The 24,300-nt window shown below is 48.1% G+C and overlaps 2 protein-coding genes and 1 pseudogene across 9 annotated transcripts; all 3 read right to left on the bottom strand.

Annotated features, from left to right (window-relative positions):
- Positions 1-1,297: 1,297 nt before the first annotated feature.
- On the bottom strand, positions 1,298-15,751 carry LOC101697399 (sulfotransferase 1A1). Of its 7 annotated transcripts, NM_001363630.1 has the most exons (9): positions 15,563-15,751; positions 15,114-15,250; positions 12,022-12,177; positions 11,799-11,924; positions 11,618-11,715; positions 11,005-11,131; positions 10,823-10,917; positions 10,187-10,367; positions 7,223-10,068 (listed from the first exon to the last, which is right to left on the bottom strand). In NM_001363630.1, the coding sequence occupies exons 3-9, from the start codon at positions 12,167-12,169 to the stop codon at positions 9,956-9,958; spliced, it is 888 nt and encodes a 295-aa protein (NP_001350559.1). In that variant the 5' UTR covers positions 12,170-12,177; positions 15,114-15,250; positions 15,563-15,751; the 3' UTR covers positions 7,223-9,955. The 7 variants fall into 7 exon arrangements, with proteins under 7 accessions (XP_087064877.1, XP_087064875.1, XP_087064876.1 ...); XM_087208751.1 differs by having other exon boundaries at positions 1,298-10,367; positions 15,563-15,750; XM_087208749.1 differs by having other exon boundaries at positions 1,298-10,367; positions 10,823-11,131; positions 15,563-15,750.
- A 180-nt stretch (positions 15,752-15,931) lies between these two features.
- Slx1a (structure-specific endonuclease subunit SLX1A) lies at positions 15,932-18,180 on the bottom strand. 2 transcript variants are annotated; one of them, XM_004856072.4, is made up of 6 exons: positions 17,768-18,180; positions 17,292-17,343; positions 16,895-17,212; positions 16,351-16,478; positions 16,138-16,225; positions 15,932-16,064 (listed from the first exon to the last, which is right to left on the bottom strand). In XM_004856072.4, exons 1-6 carry the CDS (start codon positions 17,953-17,955, stop codon positions 16,035-16,037), a joined length of 804 nt encoding a protein of 267 aa, XP_004856129.2. In that variant the 5' UTR covers positions 17,956-18,180; the 3' UTR covers positions 15,932-16,034. The 2 variants fall into 2 exon arrangements, with proteins under 2 accessions (XP_004856129.2, XP_087065139.1); XM_087209013.1 differs by lacking the exon at positions 17,768-18,180 and adding an exon at positions 17,421-17,546.
- A 1,278-nt stretch (positions 18,181-19,458) lies between these two features.
- Positions 19,459-19,568, bottom strand: LOC147828633 (U2 spliceosomal RNA; annotated as a pseudogene).
- Between the last annotated feature and the right edge of the window lie 4,732 nt (positions 19,569-24,300).

Here is a 24,300-nt window from a genome sequence, read left to right as displayed (position 1 = left end):
CTAGGACACTGGCCCTCTAGGACCACAAGCTGCCCTGGCTCTAGCTGGAGGGACTCCACTGCCAGGCAGGTCACAGGGGGCAACACAGGGCCCTCTTCATCGTGTCAAAGGGTCAACCAGGGAAGGAATACAGGGAGTCACTTGTATTTACTCAAGAGTTCAGTAATACTTAAATGGCCTCGCCCCTGATGTGGTAGAGATGTGGAAGTAATCTGTGTCCATCATTAACTTCCCTGACCTTCCCAAATTGCAGTTAAGGGCAGTAAACAAACCTCATACTTCTGAAGATTCTTTGGTTTTGACCTAGCTGTCAATCAGCTTGTGATACCCCGCCCTCTCATTTGACTCACTAACATGACAGATGGTGGCTGTCCTGGCCTCCTGGCACCTACTTTAATCAGTCACAAAGACCAGAGGAATATTAGGCCCTAACTGGTCTCCTCTGTGAGCTCAAAGGAGAAAGGCTGCACTCAAGGGCAGTTGCATATTGGGAAAAGTTAAGACAGCTTACGTTATTTACCAGAAAATGTACTAATGGATATTGGAAAGCATACAAATCTGGTGTTACTTTGATTGCTTGTGCCCATGTTTGGGTGAATAAAAGCAAGATGAGCCAAAGGCTCAGGGCTTCTCTGCCTACTAGAGGCACAAGCCACCTGGCTACCTGCATGTTAAGCTGACTCCATGTCTCTGTCATTCACCCCCAGGTTAGGGAGGAACAAAGTAGTGGCTAGAAGTAGTGCCCCAGTGTGGGGCTTGAGACCTGGGTCACCAACAGTCGGCAACCCAGAACAGGGACCTGAGCTTGGAGTCAACTACAACAGTCATGCGCTTGGATGATGAGAAGGCCTGAATTTGAACCAATCATAGACTTACACCTGGATCAATCAGAGGGGCCTACAGCTGCTATGTATAAGCAGCATTCCTCTCACACTTTTTGTGTTAGTCTAGGAGAGCGGCCTCTAGTATACTGACCACCTGTGCTGCTCTGCACAGGTCCTGTTAAGACATGCCCCAGCAGTCCTGTAAATCTGCTTGCAATTTATTTCTTGGGAGCCCTGGCTGGGCAAATCTTGTAAATCTACTCAGGATTCTTATCCTGAGTAGACAGAATAGTTGCTTTGTTTGGGGGGGTTTTGGGGGGGTTTTTTGTTGTTGTTTTTTGAGACAGGGTCTCACCGTATAGTTTAGGCTGGGCTTGAACTCACTATGTGCCGCGGACCAGCCGCATTTGATGTAGGGTAGGAAGGGGAGATGTCCTGGGCCGGCGATGGGAAAAGAACCTTCACAAGCAATGTTTAGGTTTCCTCTGAGAAGTCTCAGGGTCTGATTTATTTTTATATCTTTAAGCAATAGCAAAGAGGCATTGGGCGGAACATGTCGCCTTAGCAATATCTGATGAGGTAAAGGTTATTTTTGTTAAACAGTATATTTTTTCTAAGCTGACTCATATCATTGAATATCATGAATACATTTCTTAAAAATTACAATTGTTCCCTCATTGTCCCGTACCTAAGCAAAACAGTTCCCTCATTGTCCCATACCTAAGCAGAACAGAAAGTAACTTAATCAAATTAAATGTCAAACTTGTGGTCACCAGCTAGCCCTTGAGAAACTGCACAATGGTTAATATAGTTTGCTATTAGCTCTATTCATCTTAACTAAATGTCATTTGGGTTCACAGTACATGAGCAGGAGATATTTACAGCACTTTGAGAAATATTGAGTAATTTGCCTCCTTAATGTATTTACCTGTCTTAACGTTCTTTTTATTTCCCATTCCCCACTATTTCTTACATCTAAAGTCTGTCCTTTCAATCTCTTTATAAGACCCCTTTAGTAAAAAGAATGACAGCAATAAGAGAGGGAGTAATAGTAGTGGGAAAACAGCGGGGGATTTAAGAGAGGTTTCTTTAGGAGTGGATGTGGCAATAGAACTAAGAGAAACTGGAATTTGAGACTTTTGAGCCAGATCAAATTTCAATATATCATTGCCAATTAGCCTCATGGAGAGTTTGTTGTTAATCACAAACACAATGACTCCTGTGACCAGAGGAACAATTATAAACATTATGGCAAGAAAAAAAAATAAAATATGAGGGTACGATGTGTTCCACCCTTTCTTTCCCCCAGCTGGAACTTTGTCAAGCAGCATTGGAGGTCAGTTGGGCTTCGCCATCTCACCCTTTTTTATTTTTTATTTTTTAATTTGGCGACGTGGAGTTTAAGTTGGATATTTTTGAGGGCTCGAATTAATTGTCTGAAGATGACTGGAAGACAAAATAGGAGGATTAATATGACTAAAGTGGTGATTCCCAAATTGACAAGGAAAAAAAAGGCTTTTGTTGAAATAGAGGAGGAGAGGGAAGACAGGAAAGAGCTAGCTATTACTTCTGCTGAAGAGGTTTGTAGTTGTGCCTAATAGCATTAACTTGTGAATGTAAATGTTGTAAATCTATAGACAGGGGAGTATTTCTCCATACTCCTTTTAAATAGGCCTGTACTTGTCCCTATGTCATATGACTATCATTATAGGGTAATGGTGTAACACAGATCCAACGGAAACCAGAATGGCAGGCAGCAGCTGTACGAACTTTAATAGCCTGTAGCTGGTTTCCTATATAAAACACTGCTTCTTCTAAAGCATTTATCCTGGATTCTAACTTTTTATCAATAATTTCTTGGGTGGCCAATGCTAGAGAAACATTTTTTGTCAGATTGTTAACATGATGTGTAGTATGAATTTTTTTTACCAGGGCAGTCGTGGAGACAGCAAGTGAAGTTATGATGCTTATTAAGTCAGTGGTGTCAAGAATAAGAGCTGTGACAAATCGTTTTGGGCGTGAAAGAGCATCTACAATTAATTGAAGAGGCTGTAGGCCTGGATTATCATACCATTGTCCTGTAACATTTACTGGAAGCATAACATAAGGTGGTTGTTTCACCAAGAGGAATGTCTGTTGTCCAAAGGACGAATTAAGGCAATTAGTTAACACACGATTATCACATTGAATATCATAAGTAGAGTGATTAGTAACAGAAATTGACATAAAACCTGTTTTACCAGTAATTAGAATAGTGTAAGGGGAGAGTACACAGGCCTGTAAGGTTATTAGGGAAGTATTTTTTGTACTTGGTCTATAAAAAGTAAATAAAGCAAACAGACGATATAAGTCTGTCTGTATCTTACTTGTGGTTGTTAAGGTATATATGGGGGCCACCCATCCAGGAGAAAACCAACGCTTTACAGGTCCAGTTAAGGGTAAATTGGAGCTTGACCAAGAATATGTGGAGGAATTTCTTTTAATATAATTAGTATAATCATAGTTGGGACTTAACACGGACCAATCATATAAACTTTGATTAGAGAATGGTAACGGGTGAGAAATTTTGAAGGTGATAAAACCGCAGGAAAACCACATGGGGAAACCATGGCGCCTGTCAATATTTTTCCAAATATATTCTGCATTAAATGCTGATTGACAAGGGGAGATAAGACTAGGCATAAAGCTGGTGTGTTTTGAAAACTGGGTTAAATTTTCAGGTAGCTGTAACGAGAGGGACCATAAATCTCATTTGTTTTTTTTTCAGCAGGGGAGTCAGCATACATATCATTATAATATAGAGGGATACATCCAGGAAGGGAAGTTTGGATAGTGGTAGCACAAATAGGTATGTCATCAGCATGACCTGTATAGTTAAAATGATGAGTATATTTGAGGGAGATAAAGGAATTATCTTCTCCTCCCATAAGTTGAGGATAATTAGTTACTATTTCAACATTATCATAATCCCAGGTGACCGGGTGAAGTAAAGGAGCTTTTGGGACATAAGCCCAATAGGGAGAGGTCATGGCTGAGCAGAGTAAAATTATGACAGCTAACATTGCAACAAACAGCCTATCAGAAGTCACAGGGAGATGTTGATTATAGACGAGACCCTTGGCCTTTTCGGTGAGGCTCTTAATTTGGCCCCAGGTCGGTGGAGGGGTTTGTCTGGTAGAGCATGCAGGACGATGACGAGGACGTCCCTGTAGTTGAAGCTGGTGGAGACGAGCAGATAGCTGATCAACTCTGAGCTCTGATCTTTTTATAGGACGTCATCTAAGGAAAAAAAATCAGCCTACAACTGTGTTTATTATCATAGGTGGCTGGAGCATAAGAGAAAGGCAGATATCTGAATCAAAAGGTTATTACCATAAACAATGTTAGAAGACCCATAAAATTAGAGGGCATAAATACATTTTGTACACCAGAAAAGGAGCAATAATATTACAGTTATATAAAACATTATGTTCTTTAATGTAGCTGGGTACCAAAAGCATCTTTGTAATAACACTTTTGTTTATGGCACAAAAATTAATCTTTTGAAGATGACCAATGTAGACATATCACAATAACATATTTAGAACTTAACCAATGTGAACATTTTGTAATAACATATTTAGAATTTAAACTTCAAGGATAACCAATATAATCAATTTATAATAACATATTGAGACAATGTTTATTATGGTCTGTCTCCCATAAGATTATGAAATTTACTAGGGGGTCCCTTTAGTGAATTAAGACCAGAATAATTATTTTCTGGGTGGCCACTTCTTTATTCATCAAAGGGAGTCCCCACAGTCTCTATTTACTTTGACAAACAAATAATATGAATATATATATCTTTTTATTTTACAACTGTTTATTGTAACATGATTATTGCATGTAAGTGACAATACACATTACTTTTATAAAATAAATCTTGGTGAAACTTTGACCTATTAGCAACCTGGGAAGGAGGGCATGCCTTTAATTTAATAACATTTATCTATAAGCCTATTTAACAATAGGTGAATATCTTTAAAAAAAAAATTTTTTTTTTCAAAAGGTGAAAAGGAAAAGAGAAAAAGAAAAAGAAATTGAGCTCAACTATACAGACAACAGACAAACATATAAGACAATTTATAAAATTAGAGTGTACTCAAATATATTTGGCCAAATTGAATTATAATATCCTCTTTATGATTATTAGATTTATAATTGTATGACTGGTCAAAACTTTAGAATAGTCAATTAACAGAGATCTCTTGAGATTAGAATCAGAAGGAATAAAAGCATAAATATAAATATAAATATGTAAATATAAAAAGAGCATTTTGAAGTTGTCACCCCCTTTTAAAATTTTTTACCATAAATCTATAATTATTATTTCTCTGGGGGCATCATTAGGTAAGTGCATCTGTTCCTAGGCAGTTACCCATTCTCTGTTTCCAAGAGCATATCCATAGTGATTTTCTTCTTTTGTCTATGTGAATGACCTAATTCTGTTTTGACCTTATCTTCATATTTCATTTTCCACAGTAAATAATCCCCTCCAGGTAGGCAGGCTTTTGCTACCTGTTGTCAATCGTATGGTGTCATCCATTTTCCCCCTAAGGTTTCTAGTAGAGTCATAGTATAGGGAGAGGAAGCCTCGTAAGAATGTACAGTGGTTTTAATTTCTTTTAGTAGTTTAAAAGGCAAAGGCTCCCATACCGGCTTATAGTCCCAGTCTGTGTCAAAGATGACAGAAAAACAGGAGAAAGTGGCATTGCCTGCCACAGCAGCTTTACGAACAGCTCCTGCAAAGCCGACCTGATTTGGTGGTGGAGGAAAATGGTGCCCGCGAGCCTTACCTTTAGATATTTTAGGGCTGCACCAAGCTGTAGGCTGCAAAGGTGGCCAATCAGGATCGTGATATCCAGCTGCTTGTTCCTCTAAATCCTTCTCCTTGGAAGGAGACAAAAGCTCATCTGAATCATTTTCATTTTCTGTTACACCATAAATGGAAGGAGATTTTTTAGTTTTTAACAATGGAGTTTCCTCTGTGGGTGCTGAAAGAAAAGCATCTGAAGGACAAGTATTAATCATAGAAGAACCCATAGATTGATTAATCACAGACCAATAAGAGAAGGCATTAACAGGAGTTTTTTCTGGCCCATATTTAATATAATATTTCTTTATGTCTTTTCCCACACGTCCCCAAGTATCCACGTCCAAAGTTCCTGCATCTGGGAACCAAGGACAGCATTCCTGAATGAAGTCCAGGAAGGCTGATAAATCTTTGGTAGCAACCTTAACCTTATGAGATTGCAAACAGTGTTGTAAAATATCAACAAAGAGTCTTTTTTAGACCCCTTGTGGCCCATTATCTTCTCTATAAGTTCTGACTATTCACCCCTCTCTTAACGCCTACTCTTTTTCTCTGAGTGCGGGGCCTGCAGTGCCCTATGGGGTGAAGGCCGCCCAAGACCGAACTATAATTGATTACCCCCCTTACCTGCCCCACGTTGGGTGCCACCTGCCGCGGACCAGCCGCATTTGATGTAGAGTAGGAAGGGGAGATGTCCTGGGCCGGCGATGGGAAAAGAACCTTCACAAGCAATGTTCAGGTTTCCTCTGAGAAGTCTCAGGGTCTGATTTATTTTTATATCTTTAAGCAATAGCAAAGAGGCATTGGGCGGAACATGTCGCCTTAGCAATATCTGATGAGGTAAAGGTTATTTTTGTTAAACAGTATATTTTTTCTAAGCTGACTCATATCATTGAATATCATGAATACATTTCTTAAAAATTACAATTGTTCCCTCATTGTCCCGTACCTAAGCAAAACAGTTCCCTCATTGTCCCATACCTAAGCAGAACAGAAAGTAACTTAATCAAATTAAATGTCAAACTTGTGGTCACCAGCTAGCCCTTGAGAAACTGCACAATGGTTAATATAGTTTGCTATTAGCTCTATTCATCTTAACTAAATGTCATTTGGGTTCACAGTACATGAGCAGGAGATATTTACAGCACTTTGAGAAATATTGAGTAATTTGCCTCCTTAATGTATTTACCTGTCTTAACGTTCTTTTTATTTCCCATTCCCCACTATTTCTTACATCTAAAGTCTGTCCTTTCAATCTCTTTATAAGACCCCTTTAGTAAAAAGAATGACAGCAATAAGAAAGGGAGTAATAGTAGTGGGAAAACAGCGGGGGTTTTAAGAGAGGTTTCTTTAGGAGTGGATATGGCAATAGAACTAAGAGAAACTGGAATTTGAGACTTTTGAGTCAGATCAAATTTCAATATATCATTGCCAATTAGCCTCATGGAGAGTTTGTTGTTAGTCACAAACACAATGACTCCTGTGACCAGAGGAACAATTATAAACATTATGGCAAGAAAAAAAATAAAATATGAGGGTACGATGTGTTCCACCCTTTCTTTCCCCCAGCTGAAACTTTGTCAAGCAGCATTGGAAGTCGGTTGGGCTTCGCCAACTATGTAGCCCAGGTTGGCCTCAAACTCACAGCAGTCCTCCTGCCTCTGCCTCCCAAGTGCTGGGGTTACAGGTGTGCGTCACCACACCCAAGCCTAGTTGCTTTGTTTTTACAGGAACACCAAATCAAGTCTTTTAACAGGGCCCATGCTCCAGCACAGGAGGGTCAGTACTCAAGGAGGGATCAGTGGGGTACCACTTCTGAGTAAACTCAAAGCCTGAGAAACCTAAGTGCACTTGAGGACACCTAAAGACATGACTGCCCTCAGGGCCATGCACGTAAAGGGCCAGTTATATGTGACAACATACTGAACCATGCATGTGCATCATGGCCAAGGTCACACAGCAGGTGTTTGTCAGCATTCCCTATAAGGCACTGTAACTGCTGTGAGATAAAGAGCACTGTAGCACTGTAGCTGTTTTTTGTTTTTTTGATACCGGGGATTGAACTCAGGTCCTTGCACTTGTGAGGCAGACGGCAGAACCAGTGAGCTACACCCCCAGCCCCAACTGTAGCTGTTTTTGAAGGAATAAAGGCACACACCTCTTGAGCTCTGGGGCTCTGGCTTCAGCTCTCCTGCTCTGATGTTGCCCTTTTGCTGATGATTGGCTCTGCATCCTGTTCTTTATGGGGAATTAACTCACTCGTGATGGACTAATGTGCAAACCCCTCTGGATGCCCTCCAGGGAGGCTCAGCCTTGACAGGAGCCCTCCTAGACTAAAACCAAAGCAATGACTGGGGACACTGCTTGTATAGCAGCTGTAGGCCTGTTTCAGAGACAGGACTGAAAGCTTGCTGTGAATGTTACCCAAATAAGGGGCCCAGGTCCATCCTTTCCTGATCTTAGCCACTCCAGGGTGCCCCTCCCTTCCCCACAAAGGCAGCAATAAAGTGTGAAGTGGCAAGAGCAGGGAGGGCACCACACCGCCTGTCTGGCTGCACTCATGCTGGGGTGGAGCGTGCTGGTCATCTGGTCAGGGAGGACACTGAAGCTCGGTGTCTCAGCCCACTGGGCAGGGGGAGGGGCACAGCAGCCACTAGCCGAGCCCATCTGGCTCAAACAGGGAGGTCAGGCTCTTCTCCTCTAAACCCCCTCCCCCCGAAATTTCATCTTCCTCAATTTCTTTTGGGCCTTTTTTTGGAGAGTATCCAATTGAGGAACCTCAGTTACAATGAGATTAGGTTTTTATGACTGAAGATCTGGGAAAGGGCTTGAGTTAGCAAATGTGTCTTAGAAGTTCATTTTTCAGGACATCCTGTTCTTAATCTTCCAAGAATGCCTGTTTTGTAAGTGAACTTGTGTATCCAAGTTACAAACTGTCCAGGCCTCTTGCTTAGGCTTCACAAGTGGCTCTTCAGACTCAGAGAAAGACACCTGTACTCTCTAACTTTGGGGGAAACATGGATCATAACCTGATAGGAATAGAGAGTTCTTTATTTATATCTGTGCTGCTTTAGTCAGAATTTGGGAGTTGCCTTATGACCACTCAGTACTTTCTGGGCAGGACTGTCAGCAGAAAAATTGGGGTGTTCAGAATTTTAAGCTTTTTGTCACCATAAGTCCCCAGTCTTTTAATTTATTTACATATTTATTTTTGCCCTATTGGAAATTGAACCTAGGACACCTTTACAGCCCCAGCACTTATTTTTTTTCTGTACCAGGGATCGAACTCGGGACCTTGCGCTTGCCAGGCAGGACCAGAGCCACTGAGCTACATCCTCAGCCCTTTAAATTTATTTTGAGATAGAATCTCCTAAATGCAAATTACCCAGGCTGGGCTGGAACTTGTGATCCTCCTGCGTGCCAGGATTACAGGTGAGTGCCACCACTTGCAGCTAAGACCAGTCTTGATCATCAGGGCTTCCTGAGCCTATGCCCTCCCCAGAGCTGCACAGGACTCCCTTTCCCCTCTGCTCCTACCAAGTGAGTGACCCTACCCAATGCTGTCCTGCCCACTGCAGCAGGCCTGATGCCTCTGGGAGGACCATGGGGTTTTCAGGAATGGGAGTTTTAGGTAGCAGACAGGGAAAGGATCAATGTAGGAAAATAAAGCTGATCTAAGCCACAAAATTGGGTCAAGAGATATTTCTGTATGTCCTAACCATGTATGTTACGATTGGTAGGACCTTGTGTTGTGGTTTACATCTAAGAAGGCTCCTAAAGCCTCATGTGTTTGGAAGGTGATTTGATCATGGGGCGCTGTCACTAACTTGCTTTTAGAAGGTAGAAATGGTTAGCAAGTAACTAGAGGGTGTGATGTGGAAGGGTAAATCTTCCTGGCTCCTCTCCTCTGCTTCCTGGCCCCCTGATATGAGAAGCATTCCTCTGCCCAGCACCTTCTGCCATGCAGTTTCTGGGTTTTAGCCTGCTAAATGTGGACTAAAAAACCTGTGAACTGTGAGCCAAAATAAATGCCTAGTCCTGAAAGTTATGAGTGCTGGGTATTTTGTCCCCAGGCCAGGAAAGTAACTGAAACAGATTTTAGTACCAGAGAAATAGAATCATTGTGTGCTGCTACCTGCTGTCCAGTTCAGAACCTCTTGGAACTGGTTATGGAGTCTGGAAATGTTTAGAGATGCCAGCTAGAGAAGCCCTAGAATGCTGTAAGCTGAGCTTGACAGGAGATTCTTGTCAGCACTTGGAAGACCCATTTCAGCACTCAGAGCTGCCAGCGGAAGGGGAGGCTGCAGCTCGCCATCTTCTCGGCATAGTGGGCATCAAAGTGTTCATTCTGGGCCACCGTGAAGGTGCTTTTCCAGTCCCCCACCATGCCTGAGAGAAGGAGAGAGGCCTGAGTCTGAGTGCAGCAGACTCACACATGGCCCAGGTGGGCTCTGGTGGCTGCTTCCTCCCTCCTCTCCCCCAGACTCCCGCCCTGGCCGGGCCCCACCTTTCCTCATGAAGGGGGAGACTGTGTGGTCCACGTGCTCAGGGTCTAGGGTGGTAGAGTCAGTCATGGGGTTCTTCCTCATCTCCTGGAAGGATGTATACTGGACGATGAGGTCCACGGTCTCCGCAGGCAGGGAGCACCCCACGAACTCCAGGATCTTCTCAGTCTCCCTTTTGGGGTCCTGGAGAACCAGACACATTTTGCAAGTTGTTCATAAAGGGAACACAGGGCCCCTCTGGCTTCACAGGGGCAGTGTCACTTCCACAGAGAGGCCTCGGCCTGCTCTGCCCTGGGCTCTTCCCCGTGGCAGAGCAGGTCACTTCCCCCCGGGATCCTGGAGTAAGCCTGTTTGGTTCCTCCTGGAGGAGGGGAGGGCCCGCAGCTCGGCACTTGTCCTGGGGCAGGGAGAAGAGCCCCAAACTGCGGAGCAGTGCATGTTCAGGTTGCTGACAAAGATACTTGGATATCGGGACTATTTAGTCTTGCTGCTGAGCTGGCTCGGGTCACCCAGGATGGAAGAGAGGAACCCTGGATTGTGGGACTGCCACAGGACTGGGTTGGAGAAGGCCCCAGCAGATCACCATGAGGTTCCTGTCCCGTGTGGTCAAGGAGGGGAGCAGTGGCAGGTGGTCTTACCTCCTTCATGTCCTCATAGAAGAGGCAGAGAACAGGGTGGGTGCAGCTCAGCTCCCACCACGCCTGCACGTGCTGGTACCGAGACCCATAGGACACTAGGGAAGGGGACAAGAGACAACAATACAGTCTCAGGTTAGCTGACCGCCCCTCACTCAGCCCCTCCTCACTGCAGTCAGGCCCACCTTTGCTGTCCATGAACTTCTCCAGGAAGCTGTCCCAGGTACACGGATCAGGGTGCAGCTTGGCCATCTTGCAGAAGTAATAATAGGAGACCGCCACGTCCTTTGCATTGCGAGCAACATAGACCACCTGCAGGGGCAGAAAACCCAATCCCGTGCATCCTCACCACACAGCACCCCAAAGCAGAGCTGCTCCCTGTCCTTCCTTCAGGTCATACTTCACAGCCCCCTGTGTGAACGGATCTCTCTGTCTGACAAAGGAGATAATGCAGTGTGGAAGCTCACTCACTGAAGATGTCATGGTATGGGTACAGCTGAGCAGGCACTCTAAGCCTTCTTTGATACTGAAGTCCTGACTGGTCCCTGGAACCATATTTATTACTAATCTGACTACTTTCAATGTCACTAAGATTTGGAACAAAAACTCTGGGATGCCACCAGCCCCCTTCTTGCTAGGCCAATGAGAACCTGAACTCCATTGTTCTGTGGTCTGCACTAAGAGTCTCACTTACTTGGGCTCTTCCCCATGGCAAAACGAGTCACTTCTACCCTGAGATGAGTCCACACCAGAACAGGTCCAAAGTGGAGCTTACCCTGGGTACCTGCCCTGCCTCACCTTCACCTTCTGACCCAGCAGAGTCCGGGGCAGCAGGGCCACAGGCAGGTGCGTCTTGAGCAGCTGTGGGGTGGGGACATCTTTCACACTCTCAAGCCCTGAGGCATGGGCAAGGGAGAGCCGCTGGGCTGGAGCAGGGTCCCCCACCACCACTTCCCTTGTCCCTAGGCCCTGCACACACCTGAGGGAGTCCCTGGACCTCCAGACTCCAGGAAGGGCACCCGCAGGTAGATGGGGTCTCGGCAACACTTCTCGAGGTCACCGCCCTGGTAGATCATGTCCAGTATCTCACTCACCCAGGTGGTGCCTGGGAAGAGAGAAAGAGGAGGCAAACAGAGCTGAGGGCCAGGTCCTGCTCGCCAAACAAGGACTGCAGCCTAGGAGCAGGTGGCCTCCCTGCTTACCGGACCTGGGGTAGGTGCTGATGAGCAGGTCATCGGGCCAGGCCTGGAAGCTCTGCAGAGGCTCTATGGCCTCCGCAAAGTACTTGATGAGCGGGACCCCCTTCACATAAGCCAGAGGTGGGCAGGAGGTGTCCTGGACCAGCTCCATGCTGCTGCCTGGGGGCCAGACACATAGGCTTCCCTTAAGGCCGGGCCCCAACACCAGGAGGAATTCCTATTAATCTAACCCCAACCCTAACCAATTATAGTAGAAGCCAAAGTCCAGGTTTTTGAAGCTCTTCAAGAAATCCCAGTGAGCACTCCTCAGCAGCCTGCCTTTTCTAATTACTTGCTAGCCAGCTTTATCTTAGCTACTTCTTGCTGTGGCTCCCAGCCTACACCTACCAGGCTCTTATCCATACTCATCCCTCTAAGAGATCCTGGGCCTTCCCATAGGAAAACTTCTCTGGCCAGCCAAGCCTGAAAATCCACTTGCCCAGCCAAACTGCACCTGGGCTCCAGGACAAACATGAGTTGAGTAACTATGCTTGTTTGGGGGCAGAGTCTTGTATGTCGAGAAGAAAAACACTGATAGCTCAGCTAAAGAGGGAAGGGGGCTTAGGCCAGGCAGGAGTTGTCCTGCTGAGATGGTATATCCATGGAGAAAGAACAGGAAAAGTAGAGCCTGTCAAGGCTGTGTCTAGATGTCCCCAAAAGCCTCAGATCACAGGTGGGGCTTCTCAGAGGTGGCTGGATCTAGAGTGTGTGATGCTGGAATTGATTCAGGATCCAATGCTAGATCAGGGGCACTAGGATTAAGGGTGTGAGTGCTACCTGCCCTAAGCAGCCTGGATAAGATATTAGGGAAAGACCGTGGTCACCTTGTTGCTTTGCTATCTTTTGCACCCCATGAACTACTTCTCCTCTCCAGTGCCTGTCTGCCACACCGCTCTCCCTTGGAGTCAGCCGATTATAAACTGAAACCTCTACAAACTGTGAGCTAAATAAACCTTTCCCCCTTTGAGTGTTGGGTATTTTGTCTCACCAATGAGAAAAGTAATCAAGATAGAATTTGGTACCAGAGAAGTGGGGTTGTTGCTGCGACATTACCTGGCCATGTGGCTCAAGAGCCTTTGGAACCGGCTTGTGGGAAGGGGAAGAGTTCGGAAAGGTTCAGAAATGCTGAAAAAGTAGAGCTGGAATGTGTTAGGCTGTACTTGATGGGAGATTCTGGTCAGAGCTCAGACCAGAAGGTTAACAGAAGTGCTGTTGGTAAAGACCAAGCTTGCGAGGTTTCTGCTGGGAAGGAGGGTTGCATTGGCTGTTGGGCTCCAGATGATATGTGTTATGGCTTGGCAAAAAGTTTGTCACATTTTCCTCACATCCAGAGACTTTACCTGAGACTGAGATTAAGGGTGGTAGACTAATTGCGAGGCAGTCTAATGTTGAGGCAGTGGCATGGGTATTCTTGGGGGCTTTTAGCCAGATCTATGTTGAGAATCAAGAGCAAAGAGCCCAGCAGAATGATTTTTTTTTTTTTTGATACCGGGATGAAACTTGGGACCTCACACTTCCGAGGCAGGCGGCAGAACCACTGGGCTAAATCCCTGGCCCCCAGCTGAATGATTTAAAATGTTTTGAGTTTGGCTAGAAAGGAACCCAAAGTAAACCAGTAAAGTTGTGGCCTGCAAAGATGGAACAGAGGAGAAACTGGTTGCTGCAAAGACTAGGAAGAAAAAGCCAAGTATTTCAGGAGAAGACAACAGAGAAGATGGCTTGAGGACATCACAAGAACCAAAAGGACTTTAGCCTCTCCATCCTCAAGAGTTGCAAAGGTAAAAGACTTTTCTTTGAGAACACAGTCCCAGAGCAACCGTGTTCCAGAATGGCAGCAGCCTAGGGAAGCTGTTCCTTGGAATCTGGTTCATAGACACTGGACCCCTACAGCCAAAAGAGAAGGAACCCTGGATACTACTGCTCTAGCTGGCAGCAGACCTCGGCCTCATCCATGTGGTGCTGGTTTTAGATGCATGCAGAATGCAAGAGTTATGCAGTCAGGAAGGCTTCCACCCAGATTTCGGAAGGCCTGGGAGGCCTGGCAGTGTGTCCAGGAGGGCAGTGTGTGAAGCCAGAGGTGCAGTGGAGACCCCAGAAGTTTGGGAAGTTCCAGCCAGGAATGTGGATCACGTAAGGAAAGCTGCAAAGAGGGAGCAGAGCTGGCCCCAGTGGAGCCTGGGGAGCTACAACCCCCAGAAGCGCCATAGGGGCGGACCCACCCAAGCCCTTTGGAGCTCACAACTTGCCAGTTTGCCTGGGATGCTGGAAGAGGAACTGTGGGGTTTAATGTTTGCCCTGCTGTATTTTGGTCTTGCTTTGTTTCCATTCCTTGCCATTGTCCCATTTGTAACTTTTGGAATGGAAATGTCTATCTTATGGCATTGAAAGCTGGAAATGTTTAACTTTCTTTCATTTGAACAGGGGCTTGTACAAGCTAAGAGTTTGCCTTAAAGCTCAGAAGACATTTGGACTTTGACTTTTCAGCAGTGCTGAAACTGTTAGGTCTTTGGCATCATGTCCATGAGTCTTTGGGGGCCAGGGGCAGAATGTTATGGTGTGTCTAGATGTTCCCTCAAAGCCTCATGGAGTCATAGGTGGAGCTTTTGCACAGGTGGCTGGATCTAGAGTGTGTGATGCTGGAATTGATTCATGGTCCAATACTAGATCAAGGGCACTAGGATTAAGGGTGTGGGTAGCCTGGATAAGATATAAGGGATAGAAAAAGCTGTGCTCACCCTTTGTTGCTTTGCTACTTTCTGCCTGCCATGAACTGTTTCTCCTCTTCGATATCTGTCTGCCACACCACCCTGCCTTGGAGCCAGCCAATTATAAACTGAAACCTCTACAAACTATGAGCTCAATAAACCTTTCCCCCTTTATCTTTGAATGTTGGGTATTTTTTCTCAACAATGAGAAAAGTACTAAGACAAGGCCACAGCCAGGGATCGCACAGGAGCCTGATGAAGCCCAAGGGGCCAGGCTGCCTTGGAAGAGGTGCTGGCCAGGAGCTGGGCAGGCAAGGGAGGTCTGGAGGGCCAGCCCCACCCGGCACTTACCTGACCTCGGAGGCTCCCGGCCTGCAGTGGCTTAGCATGGGTGCCGAGTGAAGAGTGCAGGCTGCTCTCTGAGCTGCAGGTTTCCTGGGGCCAGAGTGGGAGGGAGGTGGAGCCAGCACCCGGGACTGGCTGTCCTACTGAAAAGACAGGGTGGGGTTTAGCGGAAGGGACTACTTACTTTGACTAGCACTGGGGCTGGAACCAAGTGTAGAGGGGTCTGAAAACAGAAAACGTGTGTTTAGTTTGTAGAAAACAAAACTTCTGAAACTAGGGGAAAGTGGCCAGTGTCGGACTGTTTTGATTTCTTTTGGAGCAGCAGACTAGCAACTGACCAGACCCCACCACCACCACCAAATCTCGGCTGAATAGCAGGTCAGCAGAATGCTTTTTTAATTGATCCATTCACTGCACGGGACAGGCCCAGAAAGCTAAAGGTCAGCGCTACTCACCTTCCTGGTGGCTCCAGGGCAGCCTGCAAGACACCAAGAGTTCAGGATGGAGCAGGCAAATGGGATTGCAGGAACTTCTGGCTGTGGCGAGCCCAGTCCAGAGTGATGAGGCTGGGTGGCCTGAAGTAATTAGGGCCAGAGTAGAGCAAGGAGAACACTGGTCAGGGAAGAACTAGGACACCAGTCCAGTAGCCACAGGAGGTAGCCCCTCAATCATGAGCCCTCAAAAGAATCCTGTGACCTGAGGTGGGCTGGGGAAATCCAGGCAGAGGTTTTTCAGGCAGGAGAGAAGCTGGTGCTATGGTTGGGGTACCTCCCCCTCTCCCTCCTCTGCTCCACCCATCAAGGACCCTCACAAACATCACAAGGTATTCTTAACTCAGATTTTTATTGTACTCAAGTAAAAACTGCACAGATCTGAGGAGAAAGGAGAATACAAAAGGAATAGTGGGCAGAGTTGGGGCAGTGAGGATCACATCTCCAGCAGGTCTGTCCAGTGTCCCTGTGGAGACAAGTGAGTTGGTCAGAGGCAGCCTGGGGATGGAGGGGGTAACCTGAGGCCAGGGCCATCTCACCTCTTCGAAATCCGAGTCATCATTGTCTTCCTTGGAGCCCATCTGACACAGCGAGAGTAGGTCTCCCCACAGCAGTGAGTTCTTACACCTACCCAGGGCACAGTGGACTGGATGATACAGAGTCAGGCATCACAAGCCCCTTCCAGCCTGGCCTGGAGCCCTGGGCACCCTCACCCTGGACTAGACCAGGCTGGGGACAGAGACCAGACTCACCTAGGACACTGGCCCTCCAGAGGCACAAGCTGCCCTGGCTCCGCCTGGAGGAACTCCTCTGCCAGGCAGATCACATGTGCTCGCAGGACACAGCCAGGGTGGGGGCAACGCAGGGGGCCCTCTTCATCCTGTCAGAGGGGCCAGGGAGGCAAGGCACGCATGGAGTCGCTTACTTCCATTTACAGGAGCACAAGAACTGCCCTCCTGGATTTAGCATGAAGGGCGGGGAGCCTGATGACAACACTTGCTACAATTTATGCCATGTTAAAACAAAGAGTTCAGGGGAGAAGGGCAGGGATATGCACACGGAAGACTCAATTTTAGATGGAGAGCCAGGCAAGGACAAGGTGTCGCGTTGTCATCTCCGGGATCTAGTGAGGTGCTTCCCACGGGAAAGGGCAGATGCTGCGGACAGGTACTGCTATGTCCAGGAACGGCCCCAAGTGCCACACGATACCGACAGAGGCGGGCAGGGTGGCCCTTCAATAAAAGGCCCCATCCACAGCCATCGGAACCCCACAACCCAGGTCCCTGTGGACCTCACCTGCAGCGCGAGGGCACACAGGGTGCACTGGTCCTGGGAGCCCCGGTCTGTGGCAGGCTCGCCATCGTCCTTCCGGGCCCGGGACGCCGGGAGCGGCCCGAAGGCCAGCGGCATGTGGGGCGGCGGCGGCGGGCAGAGGTTGCGGCAGAAGTCCGGGCGCAGCCAGCGCAGGGTCAGCGGCAGCCGGGCCCAGGGCGGCGCGCGCAGCATAGCCGCGAGCACGCGCAGGTGGAAGGCGAAGGCGGCCTCTCCGCGCACGCGCCGCCCCACGTGCGCCAGCCGGCGCGAGGCGCCCGGGTGCTGCCAGGCCCACTCGAACTGCGGGCGGAGGACGCTGGCGTCGGGTGCGGCTTGGGCCCCAGCCGCCCTGAGCCCCCCACCCCGGTGCCTGTCTTACCCGGAGCGCGGCCACAGCGGACGGGAAGCCGTGCACGAGGAGCACCATCTCCCTGCGAGGACCAGGGGCGGCCCGTGAGCTCCAGCCCGCCCGACCCCCTGCCCTGGAGCTCGGCCCATTCCCTCGCACCTGCCGCCTCAGGCCCCTCTTCGGGTCGCAGGCCGTGGCAGTCCTCAGCCCTCCCTTCAGTGCTCGAGCCCAGCCCCAGGCTGACTCCAATGTCCCACTCCCCGGACCTCAGTCTCAATCACCAGACCTCGCACGCGGACGCCTTCCCCACAGCTACAAGGAGCTCCTCCGCCCGGCCCCGCCCCTGTGGACCCGCCCATCCCTACCGCCCGCCCGCCCTCGTAAGGCCCTCCAGTCTCTGGCCTCGCCCTCTGCCGAGCGGGGCCCTGCCCCTGATTTAGGGGGCGCCCATGGGAATCCGCCTCCTCCCTGCAGACTCCTCAGCACTGAGCCCCTTCCCCTCGTACCAGGGCCCTCTCCCGCTCGTCCGCCAGGCCCCGCCTTTTTTGCGACCTCCGTTGTGCTGCTGCACCCGACGAGCAGGGTTGACGGTGAACCCCACGTATACGCGCCCCCGATGCCGAGGGTTCAGGCAGTAGAGCAGGTAGACGCCGAAGAAGCGCCCCGGCCTCACCGCGCCCCCCAAGGGGCCCATCGGACTTCACAGGTTACGGGCCCAGGGCTGAAGCTGCTTTCTCTGACCTCGGATCCCAGGGATGACTGAGTTGCTAGGGCAGCGTGGCGCTTGTTTTGGGAAAATTGCTCGGAGGCGATCGCGAGGCGGTCGGAAAACCTCAGAAAGGAGGTAGGCGTCCGGACCCCGCCGCCACACGCCTGCCGAGGTGCAGGCTGGGGCCTCGACCAATTAGCACCCGCTCTCTCGGAGCCCGCCTCCCGCGGACGCCGGTTGGCTAATACCGCTAAACTCGGAAAGTCTGGCTTTTGAAAGAACCCTACTGGAATGAGGGCGGAAGTGCCGCGTTACAGACGCCCTGGTAAGGCGGTAGTAATTCCCTAGCGGAAGTGGCTACAGAAAGGGTAGGAAGTCTCGTGGCTCGTCTTGTGGGGTTTGTCATCACTGGGCCGTTCTGTTCCTGCTGGGCTGACGTGATGAAACTCAGTTTACCCTAAAACGACTCTCAAAAAGATTGCGGGCGTGGTGGCGCACGCCTGTGATCCCAGCACTTGGGAGGCTGAGGTAGGATTGACTCGAGCTCGAGGCCAGCATGAGTTATAGTGAGTTTAAGACCAGCCGAAACTACTTGTGCAGACCATGTCTCAAAAAAACCAAAAAAGAAAAAAAAAGTAGCGTGGTAAAGGACAGCTAGAGAGTTGGAAGACCTGCCTTGGAACTGACAGATTTAGGGCTTTCTGGAAAAGGGAATGAAGGCAGGGGTTTGGGGTTTGCCCAGTAGCTGGAAGAGGAGGTCATCCTGCTCAAGTTGCGTTCTTGGCGATCAGTATAAAGGACTGGCTGTGGGAGGTTCTGAGACTGTCAGCGGTTCCCATAGTGAGACGGTGACTGGGGGGGGGGGGGGCTCCTGATACGGGTGGTTGGTTTTCCTTGGGAGTAACATCATGGGGTGGTCTGAAATGCTCTGCTTTTCCTGGAAGCAAGGTGACTTGGTTTGGGACAGTGACTGAGGACTTGTAGGCATTGCTCCAAGGGATCTGGAACTGAGCCTTGTAAACTTGGCAATTGGATGTTGCTGCAAATCCTGAAATTACTATTTTTTTTTCTTGAAACAGTCTTACTAAGTTGCTAAGTTTTCCAGGTTGGGCTCAGACTTGTGCTCCTGCTCCTCTGGCTTCCCCAAGTGCTTGGATCACAGGCTTGTGCCACCATCAAGCAGTATGTAGCTTACTCTTGTGTTGGTTTCCTTAGTCTTGAAGGCGGCTAAGCTAGGTAAATTTAGGGCTAATAAGGTTTATATTACGGGGACTCCTTAAATGGTTACCATGCTTTTGTGCAGAGCTGAGTGGGGATCTGACCCAAAATTTTAAGGTAATAAGGAAGACAGATAGAAGAAGGCAGAGATGCCAAGTTTCATCCTGCTTTTAGTTACCCAGTGGGCCTCTACAAGCCCGGTGTCTAGATCCCTGTTACAAATGAATAAAGGTGTACAGCTTTATGGCAGTGAGGCCAGCTGGCTGGGCATGTGGGTGTGACTTGTCAGTCATGGAGATCCAGGAGAGGACAGTCCAAGACCAGCACCTGGAACCAATCAGATACTACACTTGATCTTAGCCAAAAGGCCAAGAAGCAATGGAACCAATCAGAAAGTGATATCTTCAGTTCTTCTGGAGAACTCAAGCAGGTTTTGTTGTTGTTGCTGTTGGTTTTTTTGGTACTGGGGATTGGACTCATGACCTTGTGCTTGCGAGGCAGGCAGTAGGTAGCACCACTGAGCTAAATCCTCAGCTCAAGCAGGTTTTTTGATAGGCTGGTCTAGCCCTGACCTCAGCCTGAGGAGTGGGAGGTACAAAATGGCTGTCACTGAGCTCATGGCCGCTGTGCTCTCTCCTCCAGTGGTCCGTCACCCTGCAGAGTGCACTTCTTTTCCCAGTGTTAACTGACCCTCACTTGCTCTGTAGAGCATGTTTCTTTTCCTACCATTAATAAATGTAAAACCTCACTATATTTTGTAGTTTGGAACTTTATAGCCATTATTGCTTGCCCTTCTGACTTCATTCTACAGTATTGTTGTTCCCAATTATATCCTCCACAATCTATCACTCCCGGCCAGCCATAATGCTGGTGTGGGCATCCATCAAATGTAAGGGGCAGGGGATGCCCTTTGGGTTCACATTTAATTACCTTAATTAGTTTGGTTTGGGCATCAAACTTTGAATCTTTAGGCTTGTACATACTCAGTTCAAAGTCCCAATGTCCCACATTTACCTTAAACATATAAGAACCCAGAAGAGTGAGATAATACATCAATATGTGATCGCAAGCCAGCATTTTTGGCAAGTGCTCCAGTCTCTTGGGGCACTGGCACCCAGAGCAATGCCAAAGAGGAACCCAGTTAGAACTAAACACACAACAACAATAGTGTGTAGGAAAGTCCCAGACAACAAGGCACCACAACTGTTCATGAGTCTTTTAGCTGTACGTCAGCCTGTCAGCAGGGCTCTTGAGAGCATTATCTCCTTTAATTTCTTCAGCCGTGTGTTGACCTTTCAGCTTCTGGAGTGACAGGAGCAGGGCTTTGAGAGCACTGTCTCAGCAGGGTCGCCTTCGGTGGGTTTGCTGGATCCGGCTGCCCCGTCTAGGAGTCTCCTGGATGAAATTCCTTGATTCTTGAATGATGGATCCAAGGCTGGACTTCTGCAACTTTTACTGCTGTGGGAGTTGTTATAACAATAACATAAGGCCCTTTCCAAATTGGGGTGAGGGAGTCCTTTTTTCAATCTTTTACATAAATTTGGACCCCTGGCTCAAATGAATGAGCAGGACTGTCTGTGGGGATGTTATCCCTTTCCCCGTAATATTTGTGAAGCTGATAAAAAGCCTGTCCTAGGGGCCAGGGATTTAGCTCAGTGGTTCCGCCGCCTGCCTTGCAAGTGGAAGGATCCAAGTTCGATCCCCGGTACCAAAAAAAAAAAAAAAAATCCTGTCCTAAAGCTTCAAGCTGTTTGTTGAGCATTAGGCTTCCTACTTCATGTGTAATGCCCCTAAGGCTTTTAACCAATGGTGGTGGTCTTTCAAATGGGGAGAATTTTCCTTTGCTAGGCATATTCCTGATTTTTATCAAGGCGAAGGGTAAGAGATCTACCCAAGGGTCCTGGGTCTCTAAGCAATATTTAGGGAGAGCTAACTTTATGGTTCTGTTCCTCCTTTCTACTTTCCCTGAACTTTGTGGATGGTAGGCTGCATACAAGTTCCATTTTATTTTTAGCAACTTAGCCAATTTTTGGAATATTTTTGCTATAGAGGCTGGACCATTGTCACTGCCACTGGTTAGAGGGACTCCATATCTTGGAATGATTTCTCTTAGAAGGGCCCTGCACACTTCTTGGGCCCTTTCTGTCTTAGTGGGAAAGCTTCAACCCACCCTGAGTAGGTACAGATTAAGACTAATAGATATTGGGGCCAGGGATTTAGCTCAGTGGTTCCGGCACCTGGCTCAAAAGGGCAAGGTCCTGAGTTCAATCCCCAGTACCAAACCAAACCAAAGACTAATAGATATCGGTGGCCTTTGTAGGACTTCACTTCTGTGAAGTCTACTTGTATGTCTTCAAAAGGAGAGCTTCCAATGTGTTGGACAGGTGCTGGCCAAGGCTTTTAGTTGGGTTCTACTCTGGTGCAGGTGCTGCATCTTCAGCAGACAAGGGCACAAAGTGTGGAGAGTTGAGGAATGTAGTCATATTTTTGAAGGAGTTCATTTACAGCAGTTTTTCCTGCATGTGTGAGATCATGATGTCTATTGACCCACACATAGGCTAGTCTCCTTGGAATGACTACCCATCCATCAGGGAGCACCCAGTTGTTATAGTCTCCTTTATGGGCTTTCTGACTCTGTCCATTCATCTTCTTTGTCTGAGTAGTACAATTCAATCTTTTCGGATTCTTCTTGGGTGTTCTGTAGGTTCTATAAATTCTGTGTTGGAGTCGGCTGCCTTTTTGGCTGCCTCATCCACCTTTGAGTTCCCAAGAATAACGGAATCTTTCACCTTCTGATGGCCTCTGCAATGTATGACAGCTACCTTCAGAGGCTCCCAAACTGCATCTAGGAGCTGTAGGATTTCTTCTTTGTTTTTAACCTGTTTCCCTTCTGCCGTGAGCAATCTTCTCTTTGTACAGCATGCCATGGACATGTACTGTGGCAAAAGCATATCTGGAATCAGCATATATATTGACTTTCTTCCCTTTTGACCATTTGAGTGCCTGAATCAATGCCCATAGTTCGGCCCTTTCTGCCAACCATCTAGCTGGAAGAGGAGAACCCTCACACCAGTAGGGCTTTCCCAAAGTCAGGGGTTTCCGCGCAGCGTTAGCCAATCAGAGTCGGAGAGAGGAAGGACTCTGTGGGAGCGAACGATGATTGGTTGGGGCTTCAGCGCCCAGCCCTCTGGGTTCTGTGTCAGGGTTTACCCGCTGCGTTCCTCCAGGAGAGGTTGCAGGAAACCTGCGTTTCTGAGGCCTCCAAGATGCCTAGCAATCGCCCCGGAGCGCTTTTCCCGAAAGGAGCGTCTTGCTTCCCTAGCAATCCAGACATCCCCGGGGTCTGAGGTCACAGAAATCAACCTCCAGCTCAGGGCCATAACCCATAAAGTCCCGTTGGGCCCGTCGGGGGCGGCGAGGCCCGGGCGCTTCTTCAGCGTCCACCTGCTCTGCTGTTGCCGTCTGTGCTGAGCTCGTTGTCTCGCAACATTAAGGAGTGAAGGCGCGAAGCAAAGGCGGTCAGGAGACTCTTTGGAAATAAGAACAGCTCCTGATTTCCAGGAGGGATCCCGAGGAGGCTCTGTCCAAGGATATTGTATATAGCAAAATCACAACGTCCGTACAACATGGGTCAGCCACAGTCAAACTACAGGATTATAAATTTAGCTGATATCGATCCAGTAAGGAGACGAGGCACACAGCAAGGGAATATGGCGAGCACATTAGGCATTCCTCGACAGGGCTGGCAGATGGGTTTAGACATTTTGGTACCCACCTGCGCATCTGAGGCCTAGTTGGGCCCACTGGAGCAGGTGGTGCTAATTATGGTATAATTTCGAGCTGCTGTTTATATCTCTAGCGAGGCTTTCGTGCCTGGCTGCTGCGTCTCCATCTTGAGGCCCGGTTCTCTTCAGATTCGCCTCCAGCCCCAATCTTGGTGTGTCTCGTCTTCTGCACTGATTGCCTTGAGGGCTGATCCCTCCCTGACTGCCTGTTAATTTCTGTCTAATTTAGCTGTCTATGATAATACTGCCTGAACACTTGGAGTCAGGGTGGGGTGTACGGAGTGTTCACCATCAACCCTGCTCCTTGGGTGCAGGGGCAGGGAATGGCCTAGAAAGCTCTTCAGTAGAACTCGTGCCACCTTCTCCGGAGGTCTTCCCTGGCTCTCCATCTAAAATTGAGAGCCTTCTACCTAAGGTTTAAAGAATGTTCTATTAAGGGCCAGGGATTTAGCTCCACTGCCTGCCTCAAAAGCGCAAGATCCCAAGTTCGATCCCCAGTACCAAAAAAAGGAGAGAGAATGTTCTGTTAACTCTGCCCATCCACCTCAGTGAACATACTTACCTGGTAGGTGGGCCCACCCCCCTACCCCAGAGAGCTCTATATAAGGTTACTTCCTTTTCTGTTCGGGGCTCAAGATTTTGGAGTACAAACTCCTCTGAGCCCACTGGTGGCATCTCTCCGAGTGCTGCTTGACTTCTTTGCCTCCAGAGACCTTTGGATAACCATAGCACTTGGCTGTACTGCTGAGCTGTCATACTTTGCTATAACAGCTGGATCTGGAGTGTGTGGTGCTGGGCTCAAGGGTGTGTGATTACTAAATTAGTCCACTGATTGGTTTGGCATAGTCCTGGTAAGATTAAGGGTGCCCCTAAGAGTGTGTAGCCTGGATAAGATATAAGGGCCAAAAAGAGGGTCCCTGCTTGTTACTTGTTGTTTGCTGCTTTCCATGGACTGTTTGTCCTCTGTGATGCTTTTCTGCCATGCTACCCTGCCTTGGAGCCAGGCAATTATGGACTGAAACCTTTACAAACTGTGAGCCAAAGAGTCCTTTCTTCCTTTAACTTTGAGTGTTAGGTATTTTGTCTCAGCAATGAGAAAAATAACTAAGACAGCTGCATTTGATCCATTTTCTTGTCGCCATAGCGACACTGGACAGAGCTGCTGGAGACCTGATCCTCAGCATCCCTAACTGCCCACTACTCCTTTTCTGTCCCCTGGCTCCTGGGTTCTGGGAAGTTTTTACTTGAGTACAATAAAAAATTCTCAGTTAAGAGTGACTTTGGGGCAACAAAGGCAATCCCTGACCTGAAATTATACTGCAGAGCT

The sequence above is a fragment of the Heterocephalus glaber genome, unplaced genomic scaffold, assembly GCF_053883595.1.
Source record: "Heterocephalus glaber isolate CG9 unplaced genomic scaffold, H.glaber_assembly_v1.0 deba00000943, whole genome shotgun sequence".
NCBI classification, from domain to species: domain Eukaryota; kingdom Metazoa; phylum Chordata; class Mammalia; order Rodentia; family Bathyergidae; genus Heterocephalus; species Heterocephalus glaber.
This window is presented reverse-complemented; position numbering and strand designations above follow the sequence as displayed.